The sequence below is a fragment of the Hyperolius riggenbachi genome, chromosome 6 (genome assembly GCF_040937935.1).
Source record: "Hyperolius riggenbachi isolate aHypRig1 chromosome 6, aHypRig1.pri, whole genome shotgun sequence".
NCBI lineage: Eukaryota > Metazoa > Chordata > Amphibia > Anura > Hyperoliidae > Hyperolius > Hyperolius riggenbachi.
The window spans coordinates 112,428,106-112,440,106 of NC_090651.1; the positions used below are offsets into that span (position 1 = coordinate 112,428,106).

The 12,001-nt window shown below is 42.5% G+C and overlaps 1 protein-coding gene across 2 annotated transcripts in view; it reads left to right on the forward strand.

Moving 5' to 3' along the window:
- Window positions 1-12,001, forward strand: part of ABCA4 (ATP binding cassette subfamily A member 4) — a 300,886-nt gene that overhangs the window by 154,036 nt on the left and 134,849 nt on the right. For both annotated transcript variants that reach the window (XM_068239773.1, XM_068239774.1), the window contains exons 16-18: window positions 714-935; window positions 4,095-4,299; window positions 8,784-8,867. In XM_068239773.1, coding sequence (XP_068095874.1) covers window positions 714-935; window positions 4,095-4,299; window positions 8,784-8,867 — 511 coding nt within the window. The remainder of the gene's footprint in view (window positions 1-713; window positions 936-4,094; window positions 4,300-8,783; window positions 8,868-12,001) is intronic.

Here is a 12,001-nt window from a genome sequence, read left to right on the forward strand (position 1 = left end):
CTTTTGGCCAAGGGCCCCAATGCATTCGCAACCTCTGCTTCCCTATTGATACACCACTGCAAACATCCGTAGAACAAACAAATTACATGCAGACAGTGTCTTTGGTAATATTTGAACCTGTAGGCTTTATGTTACACAAACACTAATAGTGTAGCGGCCCTTTGGTGATTTTGGGGGACCTCGGTTAAACTCCAGAGTTTTATATGTATAGCAAGACATCTTTAAATAAAAAAATGTGTATGTATGTATATATATATATATATATATATATATATATATAATATTTTTTTTCTTTTTTTTTTCTTTTTAAATGCATTTGTTTGAACCTGTGCTTAATAATTATTTTTATTCTGTTTATTATTCAAGGTGTTAATGTATTAAGATGTGCTTCAAGTGCATTAGGATAAGGCACCGATAAATAATGCCATATTTTAAGCACGTTAGTAAGAATACACTAGCACTATTATTTTTAAAGCCTGAAATATCTGTTTTACACAGTTAACAATTTCTGCCAGGTTTCACTCTAATTATTTGAGCTCTCAGTTGTCCTATGGAGGAGGCCTTTTTTGAATTACTGCTTTTATATTCTCTGAAAGGCGTTCAGCTTTATTTGCTCTCCTTTCCTATCTCTTTGTGAGAATTACAAGTCCTGCTTTCTCTTGTTTAGTTACAATAAAGGATCCTGCTGATTGAGTTTCCTTTTCTGATTGCAGGTTGGTGGAGTCCTTCACTACAGCAATCCTTTAATCCTGTTCCTCTTCCTGATGGCTTTCACGCTGTCCACTATCATGCAGGGCTTCCTCATGAGTGTCTTCTTCTCTAAAGCCAATCTGGCAGCGGCCTGCAGCGGGGTCATCTATTTCACACTCTACTTGCCGCACATCCTGTGCTTCGCTTGGCAGGACCGTATGACTTTTAAACTGAAAATCCTGGCAGTAAGTGCATAGTTTCTTCAAAGAGAACTTTGTTTGTGAGAAGTTTGATTCTTTTAGGTTGTTTGCACTGCTACAAAGATAAAAAATATCCAGCTTACAGCGTAATTCCAGGAACAGCAAATCTCATACCGTTTGTACCAATGTAAACTCTTTGCGCTCCTGAGTACAGGATATACTCTGTTGCCTGGTGGTCCATGGCATGGAGGTTGTGGTTAGAACAGATACATGGCTGGCATTTCTCTTTCTGAAAAAGATTTTCCACTCATTTTTGATGATAAAGATTATGGGTTGAAATGCTACAGCAATATGACCATAATTCGTGTTAAATGCATAAAGTGTCTGCTTGCATCCTGACTAGCTGGGTAATAGTAAGGAGCAGTGTGAAGGGCAAAATGATGTAAACTGGCTTTATATAAAACTGTGTTGTTTTTTTTTGGAAACTAATCCTCTATTTGCACAAATGTAGTTTTTATTAAGCTTACAGGTTTTTGCACACCTCCTAACTTTTTGAGTTAAGATAAGAAAGAGAAACACCTTTAAGACCCGCCCCTGCCACACCTCTAATCACACCCTCATCATCCCTCTAACCCCGCCTCTACCACACCACTACTAATGCATACCACAAAGAATTAATATGCAGACATTTTAGATTTATCATTTAAAACACACTGATCCATTTTAACATTATTAGTTTTTACCATTATTCAATTTTAGAATTTAAAAATAAAAAAAAATATCAGTGTAAAGGATGGGAATATAGTTGAGAGTTATTTAAAAACATTTTTTTCAGGAGAACAATACAGAAGTTTACATAGATCTGTACATCGGTCCTGAAAAGGGGGCAAATAAAGTAGAAAGAGTAACAGACGGATTTGTCTGAAAAAGGGACAGTTGGGAGCTATGGTTCATGCGTATGTACTTTTGAATGCAAAGGGCCAGGGCCGGATTTACAGCTCAGGAGCCTATAGGCACATAAGCTCTGGCGCCCTAAGCTCCGCCCCATAACAGGCCACACCCCCTAATAACACACCCCTTTCCCTAGGTATGGTATAAAGAATGTAGAGAGTAGTCAGTTGGCGGTAGGTAGGTAGGTGTAGAGAGCACTGAGAGGAGTCAGTGGGGGTAGGTAGGTCAGAGAGTGCAGCAGGTAAGTATAGAGAGCACAGAGAGGGGTCAGTGAGGGTAGGTAGGTGTGAGAGCTCAGCAGGTAGGAATAGAGAGCACAGAGAGAAATCAGTGGGGGTGGGTAGGTGGGAGAGCATAGAAGGTAGATATAGAGAGTACAGCGAGCAGTAAGTGGGGATCGGTTGGTAGGTGGGAGAGTGCAGCAGGTAGGTATAGACAGCACAGAGAGCAGTCAGTGGGGCTGGTAGGTGTGAGAGCGCAGTAGGTAGGTATAGAGAGCAGAGAATGATCAGTGTAAGTAGGTAGGTAGGTGAGCACAGCAGGTAGGTATCGAGAGAACAGAGAGCAGTCAGTGGGGGTGGGTAGGTAGGTGGGAGAGCGTAGCAGGTAGGTATAGAGAGTACAGCGAGCAGTAAGTGGGGATCGGTTGGTAGGTGGGAGAGTGCAGCAGGTAGGTATAGACAGCACAGAGAGCAGTCAGTGGGGTTGGTAGGTGTGAGAGCGCAGTAGGTAGGTATAGAGAGCAGAGAATGATCAGTGTAAGTAGGTAGGTAGGTGAGCACAGCAGGTAGGTATCGAGAGAATAGAGAGCAGTCAGTGGGGGTGGGTAGGTAGGTGGGAGAGCGTAGCAGGTAGGTATAGAGAGCACAGAGTGCAGTCAGTGGGGGTAGGTAGGTGGGAGAGAGCAGCAGGTAGGTATAGAGAGCAGTAAGTCGAGGTTGGTGGGTTAGAGGGTAGAGCAGGTAAAGAAGGGCATTCAGCAAAGGGTTAGAGCGGACCTGAGGGACATTTAAGTGACAAGACAATATACTCTGTACGGCGCTGGGGAAGATGCCGGCGCTACATAAATACTAAAAAATAATTTAAAAAATGAACGATAAGCAACGGCATAATAACCTATAAAGAAAAACATTTCTTTGTAACAGCTGATACAAATCCTTTAATAAATCTGCAGTGTGTCTACTCCCTGCTTTCATGGAAGCAGTCTTATTGTTAACTTCCTGTGCTTTCAAATGAGCTTATCTGCTGTGACAATCAGGTGACACAGGGGGAGATCACATTACAACTTGTGATTAGACACAAGTGAGGGGCAATTAGGCTAACTCTCTAAGTACATACAGGGTGCGTTCCCTATGTTTCATTCTGTCCTGTGAGTTCAGGTCCACTTAGTGGCTTCCCAGGTGTGGGTGAAGGGCAGGGCTCTGGGGGAGGGGGCGGACTTGGAGAAAGTTTGAAGTCCTTCTTCTCCCAAATATCCAGAGCGCCTGGGATGTGGGGGACTCTGGGGAGGCAGAAGAAAGACTCTGATGGCAGCGACCCTCCCTCCCTTCATACCAGTGACAGCGGCGGAGGAAACCCACATCTAGAAGAGCGGCGGCAGCAGGCTGTCTTAGTTACTATTAGCGGCAACCTCCAGTCCTTCTTCAGCAGCGAGCGGCTCCATGACGTCACCCAGCAGCGCCCCCTGCTCCTCTCTATGGTAACACGCAGAGTCGGACGCAGTAACCATGGAGAGGAGCAGGGGGCGCTGCAGAGTGACGTCATGGAGCCGCTCGCTGCTGAAGAAGGACTGAAGCATGCCGCTAATAGTACTAACTACGACAGCCTGCCACCGCTCTTCTAGATGTGGGTCTCCTCCGCCGCTGCCACTAGTATGAAGGGAGGGAGAAATGGACAGACCACTTGCTACTGTGCTACCCGCCTCTCACAAATGCTCCGCCTGTAGGCACGTGCCTACTTTGTTTAATGGTAAATCCGGCCCTGCAAAGGGGTATTACTGAAATGTATATAATCTGGCCACACCACTTCCGAAGAAAACAATAGTAATTGGTAATTATATAATAATAAGTGCGCAAGTAAGCATAATAATAACAAATATAATAATAAGCAGTAAGATCTTCCTTATGTTAAAACTAGGGGAATTTTTTTAAATCTTCGTTTTCCATTTTATGAAAATGCAATTAACCACCACTAACGCCTTTCAGATACGCTGAACTGTGTAATATTTATTTTATTAATCATGTAATGTTGCAGAGCCTTCTGTCTCCAGTGGCTTTCGGATTTGGGACAGAGTATTTATCTAGATATGAAGAACAAGGCCTAGGACTACAGTTTGGAAACATCCGGAAAAGCCCAGTGGAGGGGGATCAGTACAGCTTCCTGTTATCCATAGCCATGATGCTTTTTGATGCCTTTGTATACTGGACTTTAGCCTGGTATATTGACTACGTATTTCCAGGTATGTTAAACGTCTAGAGTGAGTCAGAGCATTTCTGTACTTTTACTTAAAGTCTAAGTATATACTGTATTTAATGCATATGAATGATAGTAACATTGAAAGAAGTAGGAATACAGAAAGGTTTTTACATTACATGTCTGTAATTATTACAATCAATATTCAATCGATATGTTGCATACTTTGGAAGTTCAGTTTTAATAGACAGTCCAAACTCCTCCCCATCCCATCATCACCCACACAAAGTAATCTGGGAGGAGCTGGGAGGGGACATCAGCCAGTCTTTCCCGGTGAGAACAGAGATAATCACTTGACCATCTGACCTACTTCCCAATGCAGCAGAGAAATTAAATCTCCGTGGCAAGCATTACAGTAAGGCTAAGTTACCCCTTGGCTGAACCTCAAATGGCCAGCAGGTGTGGACAGTGTAGGGATTTCTACAATGGTCCATTGTGGTCCGATTGTTGCCCAAAGAAGAGGCATTTCCATTATAGGTAATATGGGAAATGCACCCACTTACTCCCATGGATTTGTTACGGATTGACGAGTGTCTATTTATAAAACACATTTTCTATCAGTTTTCCATTGTGGCTAAGCAGAGAAAAAAGTCAGTTTTCCACTTTAGTGCGCCATTACCTCCATTTTTCTGCTCCGCTTGTGGGGGAAAAAGGGGGGGGGGTAAATATATACGGTATGCAGTGAAAATGGTTTCTTATGGCAGGTCTATGACAGCTACACATGGGTTTTATAAACACCCTGGGAAGGTTATAAGAAGGATTAAATGCATTATTACATGGTAAACTGGGAGGAACTGGGAAGGAAGCTTATAAGTGCTATGGAAGTTGCCAGTGCTATATAAATTAAAAATAATAAAACTGTACTACTAAGGGAGCTTACAGTTATAAGTCAACCAAAGCCCCTTCTTCAGGTTTGCTTCGGAAAAATCAAATTCTAAGGGCTGGTTCACACTGCAAGAGCTTTTTAAAGAGAAACTTCAACCAAGAATTGAACTTTATCCCAATCAGTAGCTGATACCCCCTTTTACATGAGAAATCTATTCCTTTTCACAAACAGACCATCAGGGGGTGCTGTATGGCTGATATTGTGGTGAAACCCCTCCAACAAGAAACTCTGAGTACTGAGGTACTTCTGGCAGTTTCCTGTCTGTGAACCTTGCTGCATTGTGGGAAATAGCTGTTTACAGCTGTTCCCAACTGCCAAAAAACCATGCAGCAGCTACGTAACCTGCCCACAGTAAAAATGTCACCATGTAATAAATGTCAGAATGTAAATCAGGGATTTAAAAGATTTTACAATGGACAAACACTGACTAAATCATTTATACATAATTATTGTAAAAATGTAGCACTTTTTTATTACATTATTTTCACTGGAATTCCTCTTTAAGCACTAGTGATTTAAAAAGCTCTTACTAATGCAATGCTATGGGGGATTTTTATAAAATCAAGCTGCTCAAGTGAGAACACATACATAGCAGCAGCAGCAAGAGCCGATTCAAATCTCAAAGCGCTTAGAAAAAGCCCTTGCAGTGTGAACCAGCCCCAAAGGTGGATTATTCTGTTTTTGTTCTCTAGTCAGTCAGCTAATGTTTTGACTGCACTTATAACATGTACGTGATCAAGATCAAGCTACTGTGGTAAAATGTTGTGTTTTGTCCACAATTATCGTATTTTCAAGTAAATTCTATACTGCTAATGGAAAATGAGTGCTCAGTGAACTTGCGCATTTCATTTTTATGTAATATTTAATTGTTAACATTAATTTTTATGCCAACAAAACTTATCAAGGCTTGATGCTCACTTAACCGTTTCTTGTTTGTCTGGTATCTCTCTTCCATAGAACACACAACACACGCTGTCAGGTCTATTTACATCACTAGTTGCCATTCCTCATTCCTGTGGAGTCTACACTATGTGGCTAAACCACTCTATATTTACCTTGTTTTGTCAGGTCTCATGATCAAAGACGCTTCTGCTTTTGGGTATTATTGGGTGGTGAGCATTAGAGCGTGGTAACATTTTTACACATAAATATCAATGAAATTATTATAACAAAAATGTTTTCTCTTTAAAGTTAAAGAGGCACTGTAGTGACATATAATAGAATGTAGTAAATTAACACATTGGCCCGGAACGGCCGTCTATGGGGCTAGCAGGAGATCACGCGCAGGCTGCGCGCGAATCTCCTGCTTGGGGGGGCAGAGCTCCGCCCCTCCAGTCTCCAAGCGGCAATCGCCTCCCGGGAGACTGTTAGACGGCGAAACCGCAGTCTAATTACTTTGTACAGCACTGTGATCTGCAGCAGCACTGTACTAGGGACAGCTGAGTGACACGGCTGTCCCCCTGGGACACAGGGAAGCGATCCACTGTTATAGGCTGAAGCCTATCACAGCCGATCGCAGTGATTGGCTGGCCAGGAGAGGGAGGGAGGGATACAAGACAAATTAAAAAAATAGTACATTTTATTAAAAATGTAATAAAATAAATATTTACAAAAAAAAAAAAACAACAACACCTGAGGGGCGATCAGACCCCACCAACAGAGAGCTTTCTCGGTGGGGAGAAAAGTGGGGGGAAATCACTTGTGTGCTGAGTTGTTCGGCCCTGCAGCTTGGCCTTAAAGCTGCGTTGGCCATTTTAGTAATAAATGTCCTGGTCACTAGGGGGGTTAACACAGCAGTCCTCAAGTGGTTAAACAGGATACCCACTTTTACATTAACTATCCTGGTTTCAGCATCAGAAACACTTCCTATATCTTTATATGGTTGTATATTGGTATGTAACCCCCCTCCCCACCCAGTGATGCTTAGCCTAGGCTGTTTGGTTATGTAAATTTATCCTCCCAAAGCATTCTGGGAAACCAGGTGTTGTTTCTACTAAATTCAGAACACACAGTAAACAAACATTTTACAGTGCTGCTCACACCTGCAGTAAGGATGTTGCCACCTGTGATAAATGTAAGAATGTAAATCAAGGAGAAGTAAGATTGTACAATGGGCAAACAGACTAAATCATTTATTAAGTAATATTGTTAAAAATAAGCAATATTTTTCATACGCTATATTCAGTAAAGTTTTTTTCTTTAGAGAGAAATAACTTAAATAATAACAATACTAAAAACAAATGTAAAGTCAACCCAAGGTGAGAGTTATATGGGGACTGCCATATTTAATGCCTTTTTAAGCAACACTAGTTGCCTGGCAGCCCTGCTGATTCTCTGCCTCTAATGCTTTTAGCTATAGACCCTGAACAAGCATGCAGCAGATCAGATGTTTCTGACATTATTGTCAGATCTGACAATATTAGCTGCATGCTAGTTTCTGGTTTTATTCAGACACTACTGTAGCCAAATAGATCAGCAGGGCTGCCACACAACTGGTCTTGTTAGAGGCCCAGTGCACACCAAAAACCTCTAGCAGATCTGTTCACACTAGAGGTTTTGAAGCAGATTTTCAGAGCGATTCTAGGCATGTTTAGAGAGGTTTTCTAAACAAGCCTAGCGTTATTTGGAGCGGTTTGTGTAGCAGATTTCAAATATTGTTACAGTAAGCTGTTACTGAACAGCTTCTGTAACAAAAACGCCCGGAAAACACTCTGATCTAGCGTTTTTCAGAGTGGTTTTTCACTTTCCTATACTTTAACATGGAGGCAGAAATACCTCAGAAATCTAAAAAAATGCTGCAGCCCCCGAGTTTGCGTTTGTGGAAAAAATTAACCGCTTTGGTGTGCACCAGCCCATTCACTTTCATTAGCCAAGCGGTTTTCCCCTGCAAGCGTTTTAAAAAACGCTTCAGAACCGCTCTGGTGTGCACCAGCCCTAAAAGGAAATAAAGAAGGTAGCCTCCATATCACTCTCACCTTGTGTTTACTTTAAAGCGGATCCGAGATGAAAAACTAACTAGAACAAGTAACGTGTCTAAATATCTTATTTAAAGTTTAGATAGTTTACACAGCAAATCTAGTTGCAAACAGCTTCAAAAGAATGTGATTATTTCTTCCAGTGATACAATGACAGCAGCCATGTTGTTTGTAAACAATACACACAGGCAAGCTTATCTGCATCTTCAGCACTCAGCCTGTGGAAAAAAAACCTAATCCCCCCTCCTCCTCCCTCCTCCCCTCTGCCTCTGAAATCTCTGGCTAGTAATACCTCCCCCTCCTCCTGCACAGACTGAGCTCCTATGAGCCCTTGCTACTGTCTAAAAAATGCCAAGGCTCTCTGAAAAACTGTGGGCGAGGCTTGTTTAGTTTATAGCTAATTAGAGTTTTAAAATAAAAACAAAAAAGTATTTGGCTTGAGGAATGCCCTATAAACAATAGGAGAGGAACACAATTATGCAATGAGTAGAAGTTCATCTCGGATCCACTTTATTTGTCCCCTGAGCTGTTAATTTTACTCGTATTGCAGTTGCTGTTGAGCGTTATCACCCATGCTTTTCATTAATATTACATGTCTATCGATTTTAGGGGAATATGGCATCCCAAAACCATGGTACTTTCCATTCTTGGCAACTTATTGGTGTGAATTTGAAACTCCTTCGGACGGGGATGGTAAGCAACGCCTTGTGCTATCATTGTAGAATGAGACTACAATGTGTAATCTTTGTATGACCGAGTAAAAAGATTAGATGCAGTACAGCAGGAATATTATGACTGGCTTTGAACTTCTAATTGGCCCATCATTATTTTTATGGAATTACCAGTCACTGACTCATCAGAATCACTTTGATGATAATGAGAAAAATCATGCAGAGAAAATCTGTGCTAATTTTAGTGCAGGGTAATAGGAGATAATCTTGTCTGGTCTTGGACAAAATAAAGATTTAGTTCTTTAGAATTAATTTGTCGTCTTTTAAGGAAACTTTGGATTTGCTTTCAGAATCTGATTTCCTGTATGGCAGAGGATTCAGTTAGCAACATATATAAATGTTAATCCATTGAGTCCCATTTTTAGAGATACTGCTTTCATTCCATTTGCCTGGAAACATTTGTAAATTGAGGTTTATTTTCCATCATTTGCTCAGCATGAAAGAGCATATCGTAATGGTGATGGTCGAGTCTAGGAGAACTCATGGAGAAGCATGTGATCAGTTTGGTCAGGTGATAGATATGTAAGGCTCTGATTGATGTGCTAAGGCAGGATGTGATCACAGCAAATCAGAGCTTTGCAAATCTATCAGATCATCAAACAAATCACATGCTTCTCATTGAGTTTTCTGAGACATGATCATTGCTAGTAGCCACCATGATCTTAAATCAAGCAGCTGTAGGGGATACCAGGGATAATGGGGTGAGAAACAGTTTGTCCCTAACTAGATACACATCTTATCTTGTATATGTTTCCCCACCATTGAGGTTCCAAATACTACTACTTAAAGTGTACCTGTAAGTGCTTTGTTCAAGCTGCAAGTAGCCCACAGTAAACATGTATGTGGCATGTTGCCCAGGAGGGATCGATAGAACGAATATATTACCATCACATAAATATTTCTAACTACCTAAAGAAAGATAGATATTTCTGTCTGCTTAGTTACCTGTATAAGTAATTATGATCTTTGTCTGGCCAAAACTTAGCTTCTAAATGTTTGCTCCTAAAATAAAAAAATAGAAATGGTACGAGTGATGCTGCTCTGTGCACCACTTACCAAATCTGGCTACCCAAGTTCAGAGCCTGTGTTGCCTTTCAAAAGATCAGAGATTGTTAAGAACTACATGGGACTTTTGAGCTTCTTATTGAGGATAATTTCTATAACACTAAGTGGCACCAAGCTGCCATCCTGTCAGGTTTGTAACATTTGAAGTAAGTGGAGGCAGAGCCTGGACAAGGTCCTCCAGCACCCAGGGCTGAGACACCAAAGTGCGCCCCACCCCAGTCATCACACACTGATTGCTAGAGTAAGAGGCGCCCCAGGCCGCCCAAATCCCCCCCCCCCCCCCCCAACACCTTCACTCAAAAGAAATGACAGCACTCAGGGCTGAATCACTACAAAGACAAAGTCATATATCACCCATTGGAAATAATCCGGGTAAGTCCAAATGGGCAGAAACACTGTTATCACACTGGATCTGGAACAGTCTATTCAGACTCAGCCAACATGTCACATGTAAAGGAAACAAGGATAGTACATAGCGTAATCAACTCCAGCGTAATCAACCACCACTGCTCCAGTGTACACTCTCCACTTTCCGCAGTCACCCCTGTGTGTGGATCCCCCCGTCAAACCCACACTCACCCTCTGAGGCCTCCATAGATCCGGAGGTAGGGTTCAATAGCATATGGGGGTACACAGACCACTGCACAGGTAGACCATCAGCTGATAGACCACTTCGGTATAGGGGGATCACACAGGCTCTATAACTAAAAGGCTTCTCATAGCTTAAAAATGTTGAATAAAATATATGTAAAAAGTTCACAAAATGCACTCACAAGGATCGTTGGTCATAAAGCATTGAATACATAGGGAAGTAGCAGTCCGGGTCCCGCTTGTTAGAATTTAAGTATTATATGAATTCGTAGGCCTCAGTTACTTTAACTGAGTTTAGTTAAAAGACTTGATTTGCAGAGTATACCTTTAAGGAGCATTTCTAGAAGCACTGAGGAACAATGTGATTCGGACGGTACAAGGCTACGATGTACAGACAGGGAGTGAGTCTTGTTCTCTAAACATCGAGTGTATTCATATTTCCTAAAGGTAAACAATGTTGTTTTTAGATTAAGAGTCAAGTCCCTGGAACATGGAATTTTCCAGGCTATGCGCAGTAAAGACTGTGCTTGTCATGATATAACGGGGTCTTATCAGCCAATAGCAGGCGATGAGGTATTGATCCGTCCCTGCTCAGATGATGTCACATTTAACTTTTCAGAGTTAGTTAGCTCGATTAGCCGCCGGATCGCCTCTTTCGCGTCCCCGTGCGTGGCCGCCGTGTCCCCGCTCGCCACGCGTGCGCCGGATTCGATTCCCCGCTCGTCCCCGCCGGGCCGGCGCCGCTTATCTTCCGCTCGATTCCCTGCCATTGTCCCCTCGCGGGGAGCGAGCAGGGAATCGGCGGTGGGGAGATCCGTCCTGTCGGATTTTATCAATCGAGCTGCATCAGCGGCTCGATTGATAAGGAACATCGCCGCCGCATCTACGCGTGTAGATGCGGCTTAAGAAGTTCTATCTCCTATGCTGTTGCTGTGATGAGAGTCAAGTTATCACACTTCCTGTGATATGGTGCCGAACAAAGGTGTAGTGTTGTTGCCCATAGCAACCAACAAAGATTTATTACACCGCTCATACGCATGCCGACTCGTTGTCCGCGTGCTACTTCCCGACAGCCAGTCACATGGGACGTAGCTCCGCCCTATGCATTTCGTCACATCCAATGACTCATCAGGGGCTGACGTCATTACGCTAACCAGCTCCTAAATGCTCCATTTAACGCCTCCCCCCAGCTAAGCACACGCCTCCCACCTGTCAATCTAATGGATCCTCAGCAAAGGCATCCATATTAGCGCCACCTTACAGCGGGGGTAAATGTTCATCAGAAATACATTAATGAAAGTTACATCAATAAAAATACTAAAACGTATTATAATAAAAATCAGCACATGGTATTATTTGCTAAAGGCAGTGCATATGCGTGCATGCAAAACCGTACACTCGCAGATCATATCAGGGGACAGATCGCACTGGTGCCGCCGT